We start from the raw sequence: 25,110 nt of genomic DNA, 5'->3' as shown, positions 1-25,110 counted from the left end.
ATAAGCCTTTGGAAAGCTCCTCAGGGTTTTTTTTTTTTTTTTTTACCTGGAATATACTCAAGCCAAAACTAAAATAAGGAAGTGGCTGAGAGAAAAGGGCAGAAGAGGAAGGAATAGAGGAGTTTAAAGGACAGATGGCTTCCCCTACTCGAAAACACTGAGAGCTAGATGAATAAAACATTTGGATAGAGTGGGAGTCGTGACATCTGGCTTAGAAGTGAGTTCCTCTCATTCCCTCTCTTGCTTTAATCTTTCACTAACATCCCCATCCTCTTCATCCCCACGTTTCACTCCCTCTGTGGACACAGTAGTTCATCTGGTCACCCAAACAGAAACAAGCTCGTACCTCTGCTTTGTTTCTCTGCTAGCCCCCTCACCTCCCTTTCTGCTCTTGTCTTCATCCTCCTCCTCCCCAGCACGGTGTGTGATGGTGCACCCCCTCCTCTCCGCCTTGGAGACATGCCTGTACAGGAGATGGCAGTGAGTCCTGTCAAGTCCCTGCACTGGGAGCAGTTCCCTCCCATGTCGCAGCGCCGCGTCTATTGCACTCCTGTCTACCACGAAGGCCTACTCTACGTGCTGGGGGGCTGCAGTGAGACAGGCCTGCCGCTGGACAGTGTTGAGGTCCTGGACGTAGAAAGCCGGACATGGAGCCAACTGCCTCCACTGCCCACTGCACGGGCAGGGGCCTCGGCTGTGGCGCTGGGGAGCCAGGTGATTGTGCTTGGGGGCATGAATCAGCAGCAAACCCCTCTAGCTTCTGTGGAAATGTACCATCCGGATGAGGGAAAATGGGAGACAAAAGCCAGTCTGGGTCAGCCATCGATGGGAGTCACTACAGTTGAGAAAGGTAAGAAAGCAAAGTTTTCTGTAACTCTGCAGTGTGGGGTTGTTGTCTGCAGCTTTGTTCTTCTAAACAGTTGGCGGAGTTCCTTTTAATTTACCAAAAAACCGTTTACTTTAAAGACCAGTGTTTCGTCATGGCTCTGCAGGTTTCTTAAGTTGTGGATTTCGCTGTATTACCCTGTGGGTTTGTTTGTTTTCTCCTGTGTTGTTTTAGCTCATGATTTCCAGTTTTTTGTGTTAATAATGTTGATGAAATGTGCATTTGGAGTTTTGCCGACTCCAGAGGCAAATGGTGCACCGATCTGTGTTTGCTGACTCAGCTGCTGGACTAAAATCTTTAAAAGGGGCAACAATGTTGTTCTTTTTTAACAGAAGTGTTAAGTTTTCTATAATGCTCATAGTTGATTTTTTTTTCTTGTGAACTTGAGTGATACATACTCTTATATACAATTATCATACTAAAGCAGCATCTCTAAATCAGTTTAGTCAAAAGAAGAGTACATCTCTGTGTGATGTAAAATATGAAATATAAAAATACAAATATCTGCCATTTTCTTCTTTTTAAGCTAAAACAGTTGAAGAGGAATTCCAGATAATTTTTTTTCTGCACATTCAAAGGTGTTCGTCAGTGAAAATGTTTTTCATTGTCTTTAATTATTTGTGCAAAATGTTATTAAGTTCAGTCTATTTCTGATCGAGGAGAAGATTCTGTATATGAAAGATTTCCAGTCTTGCTTTGACAGTTTCATTTCACTCATTTGCTTTCCTCCCCGATGAGCTCATCAGTGTCTGACTGCGTGTACACTCCATCAGTTCTGCTCATATTTATTTAGGCTCACTAAAAATATATAAAGAGCTTGCAGCTGCTTTGGCAGACTTGTAAGATAAAATCAGCCCTCTGAAGTGCAGAAATGAGCTAATTTGTTGTTAATTTTGTAAGAAGACCTGCCAGGCATTGCAGGTGTTTTGCAGATGTCTCCTGATAGGCTGATGCTGGTGTCTCGGTGAGATTTGCACTGAAGGCTTCCCTAGATTCTGATAATATCAGAGGCCAATAGATATACAATATGTAGGCATTTCTGCACATCTGCTGTGATATCTCCATCGGTGTGTGCTCTTCCTCATGGGGCATTGGCATAATGTCACAGTTTGTATGGAAGAGCCAGTCATCTTGCAATCTGCCTCCACTGTAAGAATAAAATGTTCTCATTTCTCAGGCATGTGTTGACTTCCTGAGGTTACAGGTCGTTTTATGCCTGCTCTCCAAACTCTGTGAATTTAGAACATGAAGGGGGTAGAAGAATTAAGAGGAGCACAAAAACTGTTGCGCGAGCTTTTGAAGAAAGAATATATACGAATGTTTAGGGTGTATTGGGCGGTTGGAAAAAAACTTTATACCAGAGCATTACCGCTGCCAAACGGTGTCTGAAACTGATGCCGGCTCACAGGAGTGAACTCTGAACTTAGCACTGCCTACTAGAGGAGGAATTGACTTAAAGGCTGAATAATTGGGATTTTTTCCTTAAAAATAATTTAAAATGTTCTCATTTGCTGCGAGGGATAAAAGGAAGCTTCCCTATAAACAATCTGTCTCTCTACATTAACACATCTTTCCAACTTCCTGGTTCCTTAACCAATCATATGCGACTCCCCACGGTTGCCTAATAGCAACAACGCAGCGTTTGGTATTTTATGTTGGCAAAAGAGCAGCAGCCTGCAGGTATGGAAGCTAGTAAAAGAAGCGGACCAGAAATAGTTTCAGAAAAACCTAAAAAGCCTCGGCATCCTGCTAAAAAAAGCAAACGACCAAACACAGAATAAAACGAGGTTCAGTATTGGAGAATCTTTTGAAAGGTGGAGAAGTCTGAGCTGGCAAAGTTTCTCCTCGACAGGTAAACACCGGAATTTTGCTTAAATTAACCGAAAAGTTTATCTTGATTTACAAAGATTTTAGTCTGATTTATTTCTCGGCACTCATTAAATTAATTTGTGTGACTGTATGGATGTATTAGTGCAGTAAATTGGTGGCCTGTTAGTTTACAACAACAAATGTAAAGATGTTTGGGCCAAGTGAATACTGTGTTTGTCCTTATAAACTTATGAAATTACTATAACGTCAATTAGCGGGTGAAATTAGCGCTAGCATTACAAAGCATGGCAACTTACTGTGTGTGTGAATCATCTTCGCTCGTCATCATGATGTTTGCTGGCGCTATGTTCTCCGTCCTTCATAGACTGTATAAAAGAACCGTCCTCTCACAAACCGGCAACCTACGTGAGGTGAGGTGAGGGTGGAAGAACGCTCTCTGTGTTTTTCTCTTTCGACTGCAGTTCTGATTTGAAACACTAGGTGTCAATGCTACTTATTTTGCCTTTAACAACCATGGCAATGCAAAACACGCATGGAAGTATGAGAACGGCGACGTATGACAACGTTTGAAACAGACTTTGCTATTTACGTACGTAAGCGAGCATAAATGGGCCTTTAGTTTCACCTGGACCTCGCGACTACAAGGAGCAACTGGTCGGTAAATCTCAGAATCTAGAAAAAGGATGTGGAGTTAAAAGATCGGACAGATAAGAGTGGGCCAACTCTTTTACAGACTTAAAACCAAACAATAAAAAATGAACAGCAAACCAGTGCAAAGAAGCCAAAACAGGTGTGATGTGGTCTTTCTTCCAAGTGCCAGTTAACAGCCGGCCAGTGGCATTTTGAACCAACTGCTGATTGTGCAGAAAGGACTGACCAACACCTGAATAGAGGCTGTTACAGTAGTCATGTCTTGAAAAAAATAAAAGAATGAATGACTTTTTCAAAATCAGAGAAACAAAGAAAATACGTTTGCAAGAATTCAAATCTGACAGAAGCTAGCTCTGACTATGGCAATTATATGCTTGTCAAATAAAAAAGCAAAAATAACTCCAAGGTTTATTATGGAAATTTTGTTTTAATGGTGCAAGGGACCAAAATCAAATTTAGAAAGTCTGACTGTTTTGCTTCAGAGGGATGCACGTATATCTGTGCATTGTCAGTGAAGCAGTGATACAAGACGCCATATTTTTAAAATACAGAACCTAAAGGAAGCATGTAAATTAAAAAAAAAATAAGGGGGTCCTAGAATGGATGTTTGGGTAGCCCACAGGAGTAGGAGAAACTTCTGCTAGTGAGATAAGACTTTCAAGTACTGTTCCCTTAATTCCAAAATTTTGTTCAACCCGTAATAATCAAATGCTGTTATTGACTGTATCAAAAGAAGCTAAAAGAACTAAAATAGTACAGTCCCCGGAGTCGGTAAAAGAACATTAAAAACTTTTAAAGGGACAGATTCTGTGCTGTGGAGAACTTTAAATCCAGGAGCACGAAAAGAAAAGGCTATTTTGAGATTGTTCTAAAGTTTAACAGAACTCTAGGATCCAGATTTGGCTTTTTTAAAAGAGGCTGAACTACAACACACTTAAAATCAACAGGGACAGTCCCAGATAAGACAGAGATTAATCAAAGACAACATGGCTGAGCCAACAGTCTATAAAATTCCCTCTGCATCCAAGAGGTAATAATGTCCAGACATTTGGAAAACAGATGGATCACGAGTTGAGGGAATAATTTGAGACCTGGTATCAGCAACTTTGCCTGCAAAAAACTTTAAAAGCATTCACATATTCCAGGGGAGTCTTTTTAGTTGTTTGCTAACAATTTAAACCTAATCTAGTAAGAAAAACCACCATTGAGAAAACTATTAGTTATTTTACAAAAACATATATTTAGAATTGACCTTAAGCAATCAGCAAAATTCCAGAAAAACTGATAAAAATGTCCATATTCTTTTCCAAAGAGATCCATGGCATGAAATGGGTAGGACAGGTCCGCTGGTATAGAATGAAGTTATGTTTGGAAAAAGGAAGGAAGAGTTGTGAGACAGTGAGGAAGAGGTAGAGGACAAAGCGATAAGATGCTATTTGGGGAGGAACACATGCTTCTTAGCTATAACAGGAAAATAATATATCTCTTTACATTGTTGAAAGACTGAGAGAAGGAAACAGAGCGGAGTTACATTTGAGGCTGTTGTGGAGTAAGTGATCAATATGACCTTTGAAGGTAACAGAGAAAAGCTGAGTTTGGATTTCTGTTAATTTATTACAGGGAAAGCTGTTGAATGGAATACTGATCAGTCTGATCCATCTAGCACACAGTTTATTGGTAAAAACAAAGGATGTTGTGGAGTTTTAGTTATTTCTAAAATGTGCAGATGAATAGTTTTAATGTAGTTATTTATTAAAATGCTGCTCTAAAGCAATTACTGACTTGTGAATACTTATAAAACATAACCGAGTATGTCAAGTCTATTAGCTTTGCATTGGGATAAGTGAGTTATACGAGCAGTTTAGAAGATGGTGTCTTCTCACATTTACCAAATTTAAACAGAGGAGCACATTTGTAAGGAAAAGACCTGAAATTGTACTGTATTTGTAAACCTGATGATACTCAGATAGCGTTGGTACTAAAATTCTGCAAATAAGTTAAACTCTCTATCTAGAAAACACTACAAAGACAACATGAGATTTTGAAACTGACGAGCTTCTTTTCAACAGAAATCTTGGTTAAGATTTCAAAGTGAAACATTTTCAAATTTTGGTCTTTAATAAGATATTGCGGGCCTGGTTGTCATGCATTTCATTTATTAAATTTCATGTAATACTGTGGTGGAAATGTGGCAACGACCTTTCCGACCAGCACCAAATATTCATACACATTTATACAAAAACAGTGTTGATACTGGAGGCGAAGAGGGTAAAATGTCTTGTCCAAATACACAACTGCCCCTACTGCCTGTGCCACTGCTGCCCAATATGTTGTTACTGGTTGAAAACCCTGGATTATAGGCAGTTCAGTGGACTGCTGAGGCTGGATTTAGAGTCATGTCTTAGAAATTCTTGGTTTTATGATACAATGGCACCAGCAGACAACCTTTCCACCTCATCTCACGGCATCTTATTGTCTTCATATCTACAGCATAGTCAGGTACCCCACACCAACAATGACCAGTCTAGTGTAATCATTGTGGTGGCTTTGGTTAACACAATCCACTGCTTTTATACACAAACTCATATACGAGTGACATTTAGCTTGGGTGTTTTCCAGCTTTTTTTTTAGTTTAAACTAAAGATGTGGAGGGTGCTGATCTTGGTTTTATACATCTTTTGTTATTCCAAATCATGTTTGCAGCTGTTGTGGTGCAAATTTGTTGCTGCCTCTAGTGACTTTTTTTTATTTATTTTTCTTGCCCAAAAGATTTTCTGTCTTAAAATTAAACTTTGTCTGTTATAACCTCTTTTAGAATTTTCTGTCTATTTACCATTCAAATTTAATTAATCCAATATCAATTGATAAAGCTCAAAAATAATAATAATAAAAAAAGGTATGTTTTCCTTTCCAGTGACAACACTGACCCTCTTGCGTGACTTACCGATGCTCGGCGAGATCTTAGCATATATTCACAACTAATACGTTGCGTGTGTCGCTTTTGTCCAAAGTCAGCTTCTCTCTCCAAGATAATACCAAATTCTGATTTTTAAAATAGGACTCGTAATGACTTTGTTTCTGATCATCTGATTGTAAAAATTCTAAATGCAAGGCTGGAAAACTAGAAACTCAGAAACATAAGGAGGATAAATGGGTTTTTGTTAGATTATGTTCACAGCTGTCCCAACGCACCTATTTGTCAAATATCAGCTTCTCTCACCGAGATAATGCTGAATTCAGATTTTTTCATTCACCATTGGATTACATTTACATTGTAAACTATTTAGAGTTTTATTACCTCTAATGCTAAGACTGTGGGTTCTGTCACGTTTAACAAAATCACAGGAAGTGATGTCACCATGCACATACAATGTGTATGTATGTGCATGGGGCATGAAATAAATGTAAGATGTATCCCAATTCAGGGTCTACACACTTCGAAGTGCCCAGACTAAATAGGCTACAGGGTGTCTGCTCACACTTAAACCTCTGAAATGACTAAGTTTGCATATCATAGGACACTTTAGTGAACATTAACACCGACCAAGTAATAATGCAAAAAAACTAACAAAACAAAAAACAAACTATGAGGCTCTGTTGTTTTGCAGCAGATACATATTCTTCATTAATCCCTTAAAAATCCATAAATATAAAATATTACAAACTTTAATGCCACTGTTTAACATACACTGTTAATGTATTTGGTTTTGTCACATTTCAACTATAGTGAGGTAAACGTAAACTCTTCAGAGCTTTGTTGCTCATTCGCTGTCATCTTGTGTGCAATGAATTCTGGGAGAAAAGAGGCAGTAAAGAATGCACCACCAGCAGCCTTCACTACATGCCAAACAAAGTGTGGGTTTGTAGGGTGGATTTGGAGGCGCCTTCCAAATGGGACAGTGCTTGGCGTACCACTATGACGTATGTAGCCGACGAACCTGCGCTTCGAAGTGCATAGACCCTGAATTGGGACACAGTTGTAGACATCTTTTGAATATTGTATTTCAGAAGTGCAAGTAGACACTTCATATCAGATTATTAAAATGATCGAAATACTCCAAGATATCTCATTTTGATGGTCATATAAATGGACCAGCTAAGTTGTTCATGCAACGAGTCAGCGCCAGGAGACTTCAAGCTTAGTGAGTGATTTGAAGCTCACAGATTATGCTGCAAGTCAAGCGATGCTAACTGTGAGCTGTTGATTCTTTGTGTTGTGAGTGGGGCTGGGCTAGGAAAATGGAGAGTTTACTTAAAAGGAACCATGGCAATTAGCACATTGTGGCCTTAACATGTAGTTATTGTCCTGTTATAGTAAAATGTATTGTTCCTGACAAATAAAAATTCCTAATTACTTTAAAAATTGTATGTATTTACTATGTTTCTGGAGGTTAGGAAGAGTTGCGCTCTAGACTAGAATACATGGAGGTGAAGACACACGCGACTTGTTTGTGGCAAATTTTTCATCTTAACTGTGGATCCACATAAAAAAAACAAAACAAACAAAAAAACAGCGACATGAGTTTGCTGTTTTCTGAGATAAAGTCTGTGGATAGAGCACAACTTCCCAAAGACCTTTGTTTATGCTCTACACACTTCTCTCCTCTTTTAAGTCACAGATGCTAATGGAGCTAGCAGGGCTGGGTAAAAAACAGACTGAAATCAACAACAGAACATCAACAAGAAGACGCCAGACCACAGTTAGGGCTGGCGGGGAAAAACACAGAGAGAAACATCCGAAATGCTGGATGTCTTGCTGTCAAACCTCTGAACCATCGAACCCGACCCTGAACCACCCAGCCAAACCAAAACCATCAGACCGACCCTGGACACTGAGGATCTTAATAAACCACCCCTTCATTAAGTCCTGCAGTCTGGAAGTTTCCAGCTGTTCTTCAACTACGACCAATGCTGCAACTCAAACAGATGACAGCCCATCAGATGCAGCAGTACAATGGCAGCAGATGCCTGTTACCCGATAATTACGGATCATATTGATAACTAAGGATAATACTGATAACTACGGATCATATTTATAATTGGATCATATTGATTACTACAGATCATAGAGATAACTATGGATCATATTAATATTTACGGATCATATTGATAACTACAGATCATATTAATATTTACGGATCATATTGATAACTACGAATCATATTATTATTTACGGATCATATTGATAACTACGGATCATATTAATATTTACGGATCATATTGATAACTACGGATCATATTTATGCAGGTAAGTTGCTGTAAAAATAACGAGACCATCAGTCTTGTTTCTCAGTCTGAGAAAAACTGCCTCCAAGTTTTCATGTGCCGTTATGTACACGAAAAGGTTGATCTTTGTTAACATGGTTAAACTTAATCAACTTGTTTGTGTGATTCACCATGTCCATTTTTCGTCATTATATAATGCGTAAGTGTTACGTCCCCCTAGGGACGTGAGCTCATTGATGATCATTGCCGACAGCTGGGGCTCGTTCAGCCTGAAAAGGCTGGGCCCTGATGTGTCTTTGGACTGGCTGCATCGGATGCCCATTAACCTCCTTCCTTCTGATTGGCTCAACCCTCAGCCAGTCATACTGCAGCTTGGTGCAAACCAGGAAATAAAGAGCTGCTGCAGTGTTTAGTCGGGAAGGAGAAGCGGGCTGCGCAGGCTGCTTCCCCTCGCTTTGGATGAGAGAGGCTGATTAGCACAGGTGACCTCTTCTGTTTGTGTTTGGCTGGAAAATGGCTGCGATGCTTTACTGGGTGTCTGCTGTGCTAGTTGGTAGTCTGTTTGGTGGTGGGCTGTTTGAGAGTGTGCAGCAGGACAAATCCTGCCTGCTCGTGTGTTCCCTGTGGGGGACGGTAGAACAGTCCGTTTAGTTTGGACCTACCTTTTGTTCTACACTCAGTATTGGTTTAAGCATTGCTATGCTTTCGTTTGTGTTCAGCCATTTTGTTATCTTTGTATTAAGTATTAGGTTTATGTTGTGTTGGGCTAGGTTAGGCCTTTGTTTGTGACGGATGTCACTCAGTTTATGGGAGCTGCTGCGCTTTTGTTTGGTTTAGTTTTCACCCCGAGTTATGGACACACCTTCGTTTCACTCTGTGGTTGTTGTATATTGTTTTAGGTTAAACCTTTTGTATTTCTTTTCAGCAGTTTAACTAACCCCAACACTTTCCCTTTTTGTTCCAGGTTTTATTCCGTATTTATGTTTTGTCAATAAAATGTGTTATGTCTAACTTTTACACCTGCCACAGCGTATTTTTGTGTTGCGCCCAGTCATGCCCCTGATGTGGGTCGTAACATAATGGGGGCTCATCCGGGAGCGTTTTCGGTAGGGGAAGGCCCCCTCTTTTAACATCATCTGAAAAATGTCTTCTGGGTTGTTGTTACACTTGGACTGAGTTGGCAGTTGTAGTCATTAATGTGGTTGTGAGTAGTTTTGTCTGTTGTTTTGAAGGGACATTCTGGAGATTGTTTCCGGTGGTAAGCTATTGGAGCTTGACCACTCTTCTTCTGGCTGCTAGTGAGCAGCATTCGTTCACCTCTGTGGTGAGAGGCATCTTAGGGTGCTTGACTTTGGGGATGAAAATTCGTCATGGGAAGTTTCATGGTTATTGTGGTGGCCGTGTGCTCCGGCAATTTGTGTTGCATCCTCGTAGTTTGTGTGGGGTTTTGTGGAACGAAGGGTGCAGTGTTGCCCTACATTTGTGTGTGTGTGTGTGGAATGATCGCGTTAGTAAAGTTTGTGTGCTTGTGGCACTTTGTGTGCGTGGTTATATGTTCCATACTTTGTTGGGAAGGGTGATTGGTGATTTTGTCTCTTTGAAGTACATCCTGTGGGCTGTTTCTGGTTGTGCTGAAGTTGAGCTTCACACTCTGTGTTTCGGACGCCGGTACCTCGGAGGCCGAGATGGTACTGTTGGTGGGGCGTGGGGAAAGATCTCTGGTGTTTGTGGAACCTATTAGTGGTTGCAGCTTTTGTAAGGGCGCTCTGACCTAGGGGCGACCCAGTGTGTGGAAGGAAACCTTCCGTTCGTCGGGCGTGAGACGCAGGTAGAGTGCCTGTAAATCTCCCCCGTTATTGACACCTGTGGAAAGGGTGAAGAAAGTGTTGGACCACTGATGAGCTGCGTGGGTTCTGACATCGTTCCCCCCCCACTTTCAACTGCTATCGGACAGCGTGTGACACCACCTCTTGACAAGGGGGCATCTTGGTGCTGGGTGCCTGGCTCTGGTGATGTGGAGTTGGACTCGTCTGAGGCAGTGTGTGTGATCACGGCCTTGGTGTTGGCCGTGTGTTTTGGTGATTTACTAGGGATTTGGTTGTGTTATGTCCTTTTTCTTTGGGTGGAAGTGTTAAGTTAATTTAGGTGGGTTTTGTGTTTTAAAATCCTTGAGAGGAATAATACACAATAAAATGATTTCCACCTTTGCAACTGCCCGGGACTGTCCTTTATGTTACGTCCCTCTCATACCCCTATATTGGGTCGTAACAGTAAGGCACGACCGTAATCTTTAAAAGAAAATATTTGATCCTGAAGCTTACTGTGAACTGCGGCTGACAGAAAGCAGAGGTCTTTGCAGTAAACGTCCAAACAGAAAACATTGAGGCAGTATACTGCTATATAGCACAGAGACCGCTACAACTCTTATACATCATTACCCACAACGTACGGAACATAAACAACAATGGCAGCATACGAGTGAAATTAATTGTTCAAAATTATTAAAAAGTAAAAAAAAAATCTTTAATCTCATGTTTTTACAGCTGAAACTGTTTATCAAACAAGGTTTATTGTCTCTAGTGGTCAGAGTTACTTTTAAGAAACATGAGCTGTTGCTTTTCCCTCTATTACAATGATTTGCTCGATGTTACGGCCACTGCCGATTGCCGGCAGCTGCAGCTGATTTTGTAATTAGTTGGTGATCTTAGAGCGCTGCCTGGATTGGCTGGGCGGGCACGCCTCCGTATCCGCTCCTCTGATTGGCTATGTCGGGACCTATCAGGCTGCAGTTTGCAGAGAGCTGAGGCTGAAAAGGCTGCCGACGGAGCCAGTCGAGAGGGGGGAAGCTAGATTGGCGCAGGCCGCTTCCCCTCACATGTTGCACTGTATTCATGTGGAAGGAGCTAGGCTATTTAGCACAAGTGGCCTTGTCTCCTGATGTTTGGCTGGATAAGGGTTGCGAGGTTTACTGGGTGTTTGTTGTGCTGGTTGGTAGTAGTTATGAGGTTGGGCAGTTCGAGGGTGTGCAGCACACCTGTCCGTTTAGTTTAGAGCTACCTTTTCGTTTTACATCCGGTATTAGTTTAAGCATCGCTACAGTTTTGTTTGTGTTCAGCCATGTTGTTTTTGTTACGTATTAGGTATATTTTGTGTTTGGCTAGATTAGGCTTTTGTTTGTGACGGTTGTCACTTAGTTTATGGAACTGCTGTTTTGTTTGGTTTACACCGAGTTTTGTACAGTCTTTTGGTTTTCACTCAGGGGGGGGGGGGGGGGGTTGATATATGGTTTGGTTCAATTCCTTTTTGTATATTTCTTTCAGCTGTTCCACTAACCCCAACACATGTTTTTTTTTTTTATTCAGGTTTTATTCTACGTTCCCTGTTATGTAAATAAAATGTCTTATGTTCACCTTTTACCATCGTGTCCCAGCGTGATTTTGTTGCACCCAGCCGTACCCCGAACACTGGGTCGTAACACTCGATATATTTCTACAAGTGCAGTTAGAATAGCTGTTGCACAATAGTGACATATTGTCTGGTCTCTTTAGTTAGCTCTGCAGCTAGCTAGCTAGAGGTAGCAGCGACTAGCTAATGTACAGGGGGATTGAAGAAGTGTGCTGAGCATATTGAGCATGTCGTCCAAGATGCTAATTGGCCCATTTTGCATCATTTTTGTGAATGCCATGCCTGCATTTTGCACCAGTACGAGCACTGCTGAAATCTAACTGAATGGCATTATTGTAAATGTGTACAGGAACTTTCTGTAAGATAATTTGCAGGTTTGTTAAATTTAATATCCACAATTGTTACCAAAATGGGTAACTGCTTTTGTTTACTTTTATCTTAGACCAATAAAATAGTTATTTAAGAATAACTACATTGATCAGTTTACTTGTGGGGATGGGCCTCTACCAAAGAGCTTCTGTATAGAACTCATAATAACAATATTATTTATTAAATTAGAAAGTGACAGAGGTTTTGACTCAGTCCTATGTTTTGTTTTTTAGGTCTGATTAAATGTGATATTTATACTTTACAAATAAGTCCAATGTTGATAGTGAAGTCTTTCCTGTGATGTGTTGATTAGCTTGAAAGTTCAGTAACCTGTGCAGCATTAGAGTTATGATGTGTAGCCCTGCAGCCGAAACACTTCCTTAAGTGGATGTTTTCATAGAAAAACTTCCATCAGAGAAAAAGCTTAAAATGAACTGCCTCAAGTCTCTGTGTTTGGTGAAGGCAGCAAAAGAGGCGCACAACATGTTTTTCCTCTTAGCATCCAAAGTGTGGAAAGAAGAATATAGATTTTAAATAAAATATAAAGTCTGGGCCGCCTTATATTGTTCTTTGTGGCTTTTTCTTTTGTTCTCCTGTTCCAACTCTTCTGTTATGATACAGTAGAAAGGGATTTGCTGCTGTTAATAAATACCACCACCAGTAAATCTTATAGAATTTATTAAACTGAGACTCTACAGGCCCCCGTGTTAATCTAAGAAAGATTGTGGCTGCTGTTGGACATGTTAATCTTTAGCCTTATGCTGCCTAGTTTCTTTTGTCCTTTTTTCTTTTATTATTATCTTTATTCCTGGAGCTCTGTAGCGTTTTTATGTGTTGCTTTTGCACAGTCTGATTTCCCTAAAGTACTCCTCTGAAATTTGGATAAGCAGAACAATATTCATTCCTGTTATGATGTTTTGCTAAGCGTCGTCCCACTGTTATTCTCTGATGCTCTCTGGCATCTGCGTGTGTGTGTGTGTTCACTGCTGCATGTGCGACTGGAGTGCTCTGCCTGTCTTAGCAATAGAAACTTCCTTTTCTTGGAAACAAAAAAGATTTGACAGTACCTAGCTTTTGGAGCACATAGATAAATACTACACTGTTCCCTGTAATACTCATTAAAGTGTTCTGCAGTGATCATTACAGGAAAAGGTTCAGAATTTTGAGACTAACTTCAGGAACCCGTTTGACAGGATACAGAATTTAAATGAGAACGTGTTCATGAAGATGGGGTCAGAATAATGAAGCAAGCGGTCGGGCCCTCTTAATTTAAATAATAAAGCTAAAGGAATAGTAGTTTGTGAGATGCAGCTCAGCTCTAATAAATGTAAACTCTCGATATCCACACTGGAGTTGTGAACCTTCACCTGCCTCTTAACACAATCTGATCATTAATAAATTTGTTTAATTTATAAAACACTTCTTCAAAAGCAAAATGCTTTACAGAGCAACAACACAACTTTAAAGGCTAAAAGTATTAAATAACAATGAATGCTGGTGATTAAATTAAGAATTAGAAGAATCATAAATCAATTTTGAAAATCACAGTAAAATATAAATATAAATTAAAAATAAAGGATGAATTAAAAAAAAAAATATCAAACAAATAGAAGAAAAATTGACTTGGAAGAATTAGATCTCCGGACTGAAGAAGCTCTATTTTAACATCGTGTGGGCTCTAGGGTCCTTTATTGGACAGCAGGTAGACGAGAAAGTGGGTCAGCGAGATGTCGGAATTGAACCTGGGCTGGCTGTGTTTAAGGGCGGGTGCTATGCTAGGTAAACATCGCGCCCGCAGGAGCGTTCAACAAAACCAGTTATTGTCCTCATCTTTCCGTCTGGTCTTTATGATCCTGATGCAGCATTTCAGTGATGGTTTAGTAACCGGGCCGCCGCTTTGTCTGTTACTTCCTTCATGGGTTAAAACTCGAGGCTTGGTTGAGAGGCAAAGGTGAGGTGATTATTCCTGGGTAAAGCTTCAGCCGTTAACTACAGCTGTGTGGTGTTTATTGCTAAAGCTTGTAGCAAAGAAATTTACCACTAAACAGGCAGTTTCTCTTTGCTTTGACGCCCCTCGCTTTGAGATCTGCATTGTATGTCAGACTGTATGTCTCTCTCTCCCCCTCTCTAGTTCACCCTTAAAGAGGCCACACTGTTATTTACTTATTGTTCGAGTAAAAGCTGTCAACATTGTTCACAGTTTTGACTAATCGATTAGTCATGCACATCCCTAGTAGGTATGGATTACCGTCTTCAAATCTTAAGGCGAAAGATGGGGTTAAACTTTTGCAATAGCTCCTAACTGGAAGAAACTACCCGAAAACAAAAGAGAACTGCTTTAATACTGGATTTATTCAATAATACTGGACATAGAAACCGTTAAAATGGGCTTTTCCCATTGCTTTAGTTAAGTTCATTTTCTGAAAACTATATTTCCTTACATTAAGATAAGATAATCCTTAATTTGTCCCACAGTGGGGAAATTTCGGTGCTACAGCAGCAAAGCTGATGGTGTAAAACCAGTGCAAAAAAACAGCATTATAGAGATAAGAACGAAAAACTGTACAGAACAAAAACTATAGAAAAAATATATAGTAAAACAAGAAAAAAAATCAATATGGTTATACTTGGTATATTAGATGGAATTATGAACTAAATACACATTGTATTTAGTGGTTTGTAAAAATATTTTTTGAATTCTTTTTTTTTTTGTCATTCAATGAAATCTTTTTCTGTTTTTTATTTTTATTTATTTAGTTTTTTTCTAATATACGTTTGTTTTTACTTAAACTTTGGTATTTCAATTTTTTATTTTCAGTTTTTCTTTTATTATTATTTTTTCTTTCTTTCCTTAGGGTTTTAGAAATTTTCCTGCTCCAACACACCTGATTCAAACTAAATGAATCCAACATTGACATCCACCAGGTAACTATGGAACTCTGCCCACTTAATTGAGGCACAACATCCCGAGCTACCTTGTGTGAGGGTTCTTTCGTAATGTCTGACATATGTATTAGATATTTCTATTTCTGTGATTTGTTCTTGTGAACATATTTAACTACTTTGTCTCTTTTTGTGAAGCACTTTCTAAGCTTGATTGGAGGGTAGCTACACAAATAGTACTTTATTGTTGCTGATGTTTCACTTTTATCCAAGTTCACTTTTCTTAGTTTGATTTAATAATCAATTGTAACGCTTTTCTTTCAATTTCATTTTCCCAATGGGCATCAGTCAACCAGTTGAATATTATTTTGCACACTTCTTGGACAAAAAGTGTTTTAGGTGCCAGAATTCAGCCATAATAAAAACTGCATCCGGACTCTGTGGCTCAACAAATGTTTTCTAAACCAAATCTTTAGTGTTGTTATCTATGCTGATGTTTCTTAGAAATTTACATAAATCATAGGATTCCTGGATCTGCTGTCTTCTGTCTTTCAATTACAGACTGAGAGAGTAACAGCGAGACTGTTCAGTTCAGTGAAGGTTGAGCATGTGTTGGGAAGCGCTTCGAGCCAACATCCACACGTTCTCCACTGACGTCTTCTGATGTCTGCTTTGACCCAGCATCTCGTGGCCCCTCCGGCTCCTCACCAGTCGCCCTCTCGCTGTTTTCCTGTCTGTCTCTGACTTGCACAGATAAAGCCGGCATTGCTGTTGCTTGGCAACAAGTGTGTGATTGCTGTGTTTGTTTTTAGACTAATCAGAGGCAGCGAGCAGATTAGTTGTAGACTGTTGTGTGCGTCATGCACTGTCACAGACAACGGATTTTAGGGAGTGAATGTGTGTCAGTGTTTATAATTTTGGCACCTTTTGTGGCCTGCAGTGAAATGGATGTTGTTGTTTTTTTTATTATTTATTTGTTTTTGGTTTGTGTTCCTCAGTTTTTTCTGCCAGAATTTTCATCCTTCATCTATATTCCTCAAATAATGCTGCATATCAGAGTCTTCATCCCTCTACTTGTGTGTGTGTGTTCTAGCCCTGCAACCTCTTTACTTTGCTTTTCTACTCTGCTGCAGTCTCCTACTGTGCCATTCAAACACTTCATTTTTAGTCCTCATCTTAATTGCTGCAGGAGAATGACTCAAAAATGTCATTCTGCTACTGCACTGATGAGTATAATTTCCCTTCTCTCAGTCTGTGCTTAATGACTGCTGCCCTCTCCTCAGTCAACAGTCAGCTGCCCTGCATGCCGCCTGACTGAAAAATAACTGCTCCACCAGGGCTGTTGGGCTCCTTATAGAAATAAAGTCTGTTTCTACAAGGTAGAAGATAAAAGCAAGCTGTGATTCAGAGTGCACCAATAGAGTGCTTGTTGTCCAAAAAAAGAAAAAAAAGAAAAAGAGGTGCAATATCACTCACAACAAAATCCAACAAGTCTATTCTCTTCTCTTGAGGGGGGCAAAATGGGTTTACTCTTAGAAACACAGCAACACATTTTAAAATTTATTTAATCAGTTCACCTCAGACTGTTAGAATAAAGACCAATATGTCCTCTACTTTTTTGTACCACAAACTTTCTGTTGCAACTTCCTGTTTTTAACTAGTGTTCACTTGTTCTTAAAAAAAACATGCTGACCTGGTTTTTGTTCTTAAGAAGCTTCACAATGCATTATCTTCATTTAACAAACAAGGACCCAGAGAGGCCATTAGAATAAAAAGACTTCTTTGAGAAAGCATTGGGGGGGGGGGGGGGGGGGGGTGTATATTTTTGGAGGGCTTTCAGCTTTACTGAGCCTATGTGCAGATTCTCTACATCTCTGTGTTAACAAGATTAAAGATTTCTAGAGAAAAGAACATTTAATTTCTGAAATCAAGGTACTCTGCACTTCTACCAAAAAGGTCAATGGCTCTATTAGGTGCTTCAGCTAAAGAACATTAGACCCCTTATCAGTCACCAAGGTGATGATGATGATGATGATGATGATTCTGATGAGGAGACCCATCAGAGTTGTGTTGAAATGTTATTCCTCTAAAGTTTGCATGAATAGAGCTGTAAATCCATCAGTGAGCTCCAGCTCTTTCTGCTTTTTGCCATGTTTAATATCTTTCTGACCAGTCTTAAAATTGGTGTCCTACTTTTTGAATGATGCAAAATCCACCATTTTCATTGTTTTGGAAAATAATTTGTTCTCTGAGTTACTGAGGACTAGCAAATGTGAGTAGAGACCAAACTCATTTCTTCAGTTGCACAGGGTGCGTCTGAAGGAGTCACTGAATTTTGAAGCCTGTTGTGATTGTACAAGCATCTTCTGCTGAGCCAATCCATTCTTTTACATTTTGAATGAGCAGCTGTTTTTCAGTCTTAAAAGCTTTATTTCCTCAGTGAAGCTGTTCCTGCTATTTGAAACTCTCAGAAGTCTCTGCTATGAGGAAAAATTGCCAAAAAAGGCTTTATAAATTACCAGTAAGAGTGTTAGTTACTTCATTTTTAAAAGAGGAACAAAAGAACAATAGCAACAGCCTTTATATGTTTTATGGCGTACATACTCGGCGAGAAGTGAGAAGTTTTTTTCTAGTTCTTAAAGCCACAAGAACAAAGTGAAGTTTTTGTTCTCAAGGTGGTTACAGACATCTTGTGACTTGTTCTCGACGCATCAGCAGAGCTTTCTTGTTGTGGGGCTCCGAGAAGTATTATGTGATTAGTTGGGCATTTGAGGAGGGCGTGGTTAACGTGGAAAAGCGTGAAGTGGAAAGTTGTTACTTCTGCATTTACGCTGAAGTAACAAGCCCCCTCCTGCCCCATCGCGTACAAAACTTCTCATGGAGTATAAACTTTTTTTCTTGTTCTTGCAGCCTTGAGAACAAGAACAAAATTTTGGCTTTTGGCAGAGTATGTAATAAGCTTTAAAGCCACACCACAAAATTTCGTCCGATTTTCTCACTGAGGTGCCGCCGAACGATGGGGAATTCGGCTTCTGTCTTGATTCTTTCTTTCATGCTCAGAGTGCAAAATTCAGTATGATGCTAACTCTTATCTTAGCTTATGCTCTGTGTTTCCATCTTTCTTATCCTCTATTCCTCCAGTAGTGTCCTCTTTGGTTTTTTGAATTAGCCACCGTGCGCATGCAAAACAGCCCCTGTGTTGATATTCAGCTGCTGATGTGAGACACGGTGCTGTAAAGCAAAATGCTGCTGCACCTGCACAGCCTCCCAGAAAGAAAAAAAAAAAAGTTGTGATCTGTGAGCTGCCTCCCCTGTCACTGTCCTGAACCCTGGATGTTCACTGGTGTGTGAGGAGATGGTTTCATGCAAAGGTTCTGGTTCTGATCACACAAATTCTCAAAATCAGCAATGACCCCTCCCTCTCTGAGAGTTGCCAGCCCACTCTTCATCACGTTGTGATCCAACAAAAGCTCAGATTTTTCTTTAAATCTAAACTTTGCAGGTTGAATACTAAAAACCACAAAGTATGTCGTCTGGAGACCTGTCTGATTTGTAATCACTCACTTAAAACTAAAAACCCATGCATGCAAGAGTCATTCTTACGTGCATCGTTGTCTGTCTCCTTCGTGTTTTAGCCCAGAAATACACAGTGAGGAATTTTAATTGGCTCAACAGGCAAAGTTGAGGACAATTAAACGGGTAATTAAAGCTGTAGATAAAGATGACAACAACCACATACTGGGGGACAAGTTGGCACATTTGGTATACGAGACAGAGAGCCAGAAAAAGACACTTTCTGAAACACACACACACACACACAAACACTGGTTCTCTTTTTTAATGTGGTGTGATAAAGCTATTAGTCCATGTTGGAGAGGTCAGGATTTGATTTCTTGATCTTCAGCTTGCAGTACTGCTCACAACTGACCAATAGATCAGAGAGATTAGCTGCAAACACACACACACACACACACACACACACACACACACACACACACACACACACACACACACACACAAACAGGTGTACTAACATCATTTTTGGGTCTCTCCACCCTTAGCTTTTAATGAGCTGGCTTGGAGTCACTGCACACACTAACTGTACACCTTTTAAGTGAATGTGTGTGTTTTGTAGTATATGTGTAGGTTTCTATCCATGTTTGAATATGTCTGTGTAATTTTGTCCATCTCAGGATTTAGCAGCTTGTAGAATAACCTTTAGCAGTAAAAACATGGAGTAGTTATTTTCTGTACGATCTTATAAGTCTCTTAAATCATTGTGGAGGAATTTTTAGTCCATTCTTCTTCACAATAGGATTTCAGCTCATTGATATTTGCATTATCAGTTTTATTCAAGCTTCAGCTGTGCATGAAATTGTTTGACTCAAAAGAATATGTTAGTATACAGAGGAGTTAATGATGTCCTGGGTGTCCAGGTCCTGTGGCTGCAAAACAAGCCCAACACATCAGCCCTCTGCCACATTGCTTGACAGATGGTATGAGGTGTTATTGTTTATATATATTGTGTTTGGGTTTCACTAAATTTGCTCATGTGCATTATGACCAATCATCTCCACTTTCTGTCATCTTCAAAATCTGAACAATGTAATTTGGACAATCAACAGGAAGTGGGGTTGCATCGGAACAAACCCCGAGAAGTCTCAAACCTAAGCAGTGCCATTATGTTCCTTTTTAGGAGTTAACATTTAACATGCTAACTGAGGCTTGGAGAGGTAACTCTTGTTTTTTTTTTTTTTTTTTTTTTTTTTTTTTTTTGTGTCTGTTTTTTCTGATATAGGCAGGAGTGATGTAATATGACAACGAACCAGTTTCTCGAAACACTTCATCACCTCTGGTGTGAGTGCTACTGGCCGGTAGTCATTCAGGCTGGAAATGTGAGGTTTCTTTGGCAGAGGGACTATAGTGAAGGATTTCAGACATGAGGGGACTGTGGCCTGAGCCAGGGACTGGTTGAAAATCCTAGTTAAGATTCCAGCCAGCTGATCCGCACAGTCCTTCAGCACCCGTCCCGGGACACAGTCAGGTCCCACAGCCCTTCTCGGGTTGACGGCCCTCAGTGTATGCCTAACCACAGGGTCTTCAACACTGAAGGTGAAGCTGCTGTGGGCTGTGAGGTTAGGTGTGGCTGCCTCTGGTGACTTCCCCTCAAAGTGGGCAAAGAAAAGGTCAAGCTCCTCTGCCAGCGTGGCATCTTCTTCAGCAGCTCCGGGGCTAGTCCTGTAATTAGTGAGCTGCTGGACTCCCTGCCACACCTGCCTGCTGTTGTTATTATCCAGGTAGTCCTCGATCCTCCTCTTATAGTCCTGTTTGGCCTTCCTGATGCCTCTCCTCAGGTTGGCTTGGGCCATGCTGTAGCGAGCCCGACCACCAGTCCTGATGAAGGCGGTGTCTCTTTCTCTGATCAGTCACTGGACCTCCGGGGACATCCAGGGTTTCCGATTTGGATAGACCCGGATGAGTTTATCCTCTGTGACTGTGTCGATACAATGTTTTATATATCACTGCATGGTCTGAAATTTGTGCAAAGATTATATGTAGTGTTTTCCACTTGTGATTAATCTTTCTTGCTGTGGAATGATGAACAACATGCAGCATATATAACCTTACAAACAAATAAAATGATATTAAGACAGTAAAAGAGCCATTTGCAGAATTGGTCTCTCTTTAAAGTGATTGATTGACCCAGAGAAGCTTCTATTCATGCATGAAATCCTGCCATCATGACATTAAGTTCATGATATTTGTCTTTGGAAATCTGACATTCACACTTTGTCAGCTTTTCTTGACAATTCTTCTTTTTTCAGTGATATTAATTTTAAAAAGTTTTTGTGTGAATCAAGGTTTTAAACTTTTTGTTTTAAATGTTCTGTCGTATTAAACCTGCAATGCTGAGCACAGTTTCCTGTTGTAGGAGTCAGTCTGCGATGACAGCCTCTTCTGATGGTGATGGTACAGTTATTTAAACTTTCTACTACTTTGTACTACTTCACGTAATTACTATTAACCAAATAATCAAACATGAACTCTCCAGTCACTGTATATTATATATCTAAAATTATGTTTCAAAACTTTGTCTGCTAAATCCATAAGTGGTAAAGCAGCGAAACCGTGCCAGCAGGAGAGTCAGGGATCCAATCCAGCTGTTGCAGCAGTGTTTTTTGTTTTTTTTTGTTTTTGTTTTTTTTTAAATAATACCAGATTCCTATAGGAAAATACTGTAGAACGACCAGGTGAGCAATAAGGTGGGTGTTTGTAGTGATCTTTAATTCTCCATTACCATTTCACTTTTTACTAACTCAATAACCTCTTCATGGGGGTGCATTTAATGTGGAATTTTCATGTTCTTATCATATTATTATTATTATTATTATTATTAATGATAATAATAATAATAATTATAATAATACTTCATTTATATAACCCTTTCCAACAACCCTCAGGTGACCAAAGCGCTTAAAAAAAAAAAAAAAAAAAAAAAAAAAAAAGAATTAAAGCTGACCACACCATTACACAAAATGTTGTATGTGTGTATGTATGTGTTTGTTCTCTCAGGGCACTCCAGCTTCCTCCCACAGTCCAAACACATGCATTTTAGTTTAACTGTCTCTCTGTGTTTGCTCTGCGATAGACTGGTGACCTGTCCAGGGTGTACCCTGCCTCTCACATACTTATTGCTGGGATAGGCTCCAGCTCCCAAGTGACCCTGAATTGGAATAAGCTATATACAAGATGGATGGATGGATGGATATAAATCTTATATCTGTAGTGCAGCAAGAAAACACAACTCTCAGTCAACAGTGGTGTCTGTAACCAGACACCATAATGATGATAATGTAACCATAATAATGAGCATACATACGAATGATGTGGTGATTGCTTGATTTCACAATTAATCAGGATTTTACACACTACGATTGATTTATCATAAAGATCACTTTCTAGTAGCCATTATGTGTGAACCATGTTGGCAGGGTTAGCACATCTTGTGCATGAAATGAAAAAAAATTACACAACATCCGCGTGTTACCGTGTGGGTTGCTTTGTTTTCATTCCTTATGAGCTGCAGAATAGATATGTTAGAGTGGGAAAGTACAGCAAATGGAGAAGGCCATCCTTGTTGAATTGCTTTGGTTATAGATAAAAAAGACCAAGTTGTCATTGTGGAGATGGCTCGCCAGCATGTAAAACACGTCATAAAAAAGTTGCAGTGGGAGAAGGAAATACACTGAATATGTCTCACCCTCTGGATAACCACCAGCTTTGTACCCCAAAGTAAAGGTTAATGCACATTGATTGGTTAAACCATTCAGTTGGAGACTAGTTTTACTTATATGGTCTTGTTTATTTATTTTCACTTTTGCAGTATTGACTATCTTTCTAATAGCAGCTGTTCTGCTGAAGGACAGCTGGAGGTCAAAAGCTAGCTTAATATTGTTTTCCTTGTGTTTTTTTCTACTCAGGATCAAAAGAAATGTTCAAAGCCATTTTTGTAATGTAGTTTAGAGAAATAACCCTCCTAAGCCCATTAAAAGGTCCTGTAGCCTTTTCCATCTGTTTTCTGTGAAAGAAACTCAGAGTTAATATGAATTGGATTTATTTATTGTTTACAGAGGAGAGGAGATTTTGTTGAAATAAGACTTTTTGGTTACTTTTCTTTGTTGCTGTATTATGGTTTTCTTATGTTATCAAAATATAAAAAACAAAACTTAAAGACCTATAAAGGAGTGTTCAAATGATTTTATGCATTTATAGTGTTGTGAAATTAATAATGCTTAACAGTGGTAATAATCAAAAATATTGTGGGCTTTAACTCAGCCTGTGTCTGTATCTACATTTGCTAATTAATTTGAACTCTTTGTACTTGTTGGCAGAACACACACACAAAAATACTCAGTAGACAATATTTTCTGCACACTATATGCACACAGTTATGTTTTAAAGCAGGATATTGGTGGCTCTGTTCCCAAGAAGCATGCCTCTTGGAAAATATGCGTCTTGAGTAAGGTATTGTCGACTCATCTTGCGCTGTTACCCAGGGGGAGCTCTGCAGCAGAAGAGGATGAGATGCAAGTTCTCTGTTGATGTTAGCCTCCAAAGACTAGAGCACAATACAGCCTGAAGGCATGTTGAGTTCAGAGCATAAGCAGCTTTTTCTCAACCCAAAAGAACATCCTCATACTTAGTAGAATAAGTACTGCTGCTGCTCTCTCCACCTACTCATTCTGACTGCACAGCATTCTGCAAGATCCTTCTGCTGTCAAAAAAACGGGCACTATGTGTTCGGCTTTCAGAGAGGAGGTAGCTGATAGTGACAGAGCAAAAGTCAGAATGACAAAAAAAAGAGAGGAAATGACTGCTAGCTGGAAGTCAGCCAAATATTGCACACTGATAATGTGTAACTACTTGAAAGCGTGTTAGTGCTGATGTCTCAGGAAATAAGTTCATTGCATTGACAGTGTGAACACTGATCATGCTCCATGTGCTAGTTTGGCCCAGCTTAAGTCTAGATTTAAAGGGCTTTGGCTAAGGCTGAATTTGCTGACCCTTCAAAGTTGGAACCTGGATTACTAACTGACTGATGATGACTCTCAGTTTACTGTAGACTCTACTGGCAGTGCCTCATGCTTTCTGCAAAAAGTGCTTTACCAAGGGAAGCCTGAAACCCTGCTGAGACTTTCATTAGAAGCTCATAGAGGGGATGATTACAGAGGGAAACCTTCACTAGGAAGAGCCGACTGCCAGACACACTGGCAACATTAAACAGTGCCGCTCATTTCTGTTTATTGTTCTGAATAGGGAGCTTCCTGTGCTCCAGAGGAAAGAAAGGATGCAGGAACCACAAAGATTAAGGACAGTAAATGAGGAAAATGAGTTGCAAAACCATAAAAGTTTGAATAATATAAAATTGTAAAAACAGCTTCACATTCTGTTTAAACAATGCTCGTTGGATGTTGCAGTTTCTACCAGAACTTAAAGTCTTGGCAGGAAAGTTCAGACATTGGGTAGATGTTCTTGTTTAAAATGGTGGCACAGTTTTTGGTTATTGCAGATGCAACACTTTTTTCTGTACTTCTAAAATGCTTTTGCAGTCCTTGCACACTTCTTGCTTGCCAAATAATGTAAAGCAGGGCTGGACATGTTAGCGTGTTATTATAGCATTAATGCATTAATTAATTAGTTAGCTCTATTAATAAGTTTATTGCTCAGTGCAGTTTTTTTTCTTTCTTCAAAGTTCTTGTCCACTGGCTCTAAACACACAGAGAAACCACATACCAGAGGACGAGAGAAGACCTGTACCTCCATGTCTTGTCCTACGGTGGTGCGTCTGATGTATACAAACAGGAGAGAGCAAGTTTATCAAAGTGAGAAGTTTTTTTGTCTGACACTCAAAGAACAAGTATAAATTGGGCCTTCTTTTGCCTCTTGTTTGGTGAATCTTGGTCATATCAAAATTAAACTTACAGGTTTGGAATCTGTGAGATGTGCTCTTTCAGTAGATGTGTCGTTTGTCCATGTTCATGGCATCGAATGGACCCGGGGAGCCATATAATTACCTTACAGACCTGACGTTAGACAGTTAAACCATATGGTAACCCCTCGTAGTGGAGGGTGCAGGCGCAAGACGGTCAAGCTTAGAATGCAAAGTTAGAGAAATTATAGGCAACAAAATCTGGATAATGAAGCACTGAAGGTGCATGGATGGAAGTTATCGTGCATATTGTGAATATTTCTCTTTACTCACCATCTAGAAGCTGTGAGATTTTAATCCTGCTTTCTGTCTGTTCGCCTGATGCTGATATTCATCACATATTGTTCCTTCTGTGTTTAGAAGGAAGCAG

At 39.8% G+C, this 25,110-nt stretch overlaps 1 protein-coding gene across 1 annotated transcript in view; it reads left to right on the top strand.

The window, feature by feature from the left end:
* Positions 1-256: 256 nt before the first annotated feature.
* Positions 257-25,110, top strand: part of LOC121651147 (kelch domain-containing protein 8B-like) — a 194,472-nt gene continuing 169,618 nt past the window's right edge. Inside the window, exon 1 of the mRNA XM_042003081.1 lies at positions 257-850. Coding sequence (XP_041859015.1) covers positions 460-850 — 391 coding nt within the window. The 5' untranslated portion in view covers positions 257-459. The remainder of the gene's footprint in view (positions 851-25,110) is intronic.

This window comes from Melanotaenia boesemani, chromosome 13, assembly GCF_017639745.1.
Source record: "Melanotaenia boesemani isolate fMelBoe1 chromosome 13, fMelBoe1.pri, whole genome shotgun sequence".
Lineage (NCBI taxonomy): Eukaryota > Metazoa > Chordata > Actinopteri > Atheriniformes > Melanotaeniidae > Melanotaenia > Melanotaenia boesemani.
Note: the sequence above shows the minus strand (reverse complement) of the source record. Positions and strands in the feature narration are given on the sequence as shown.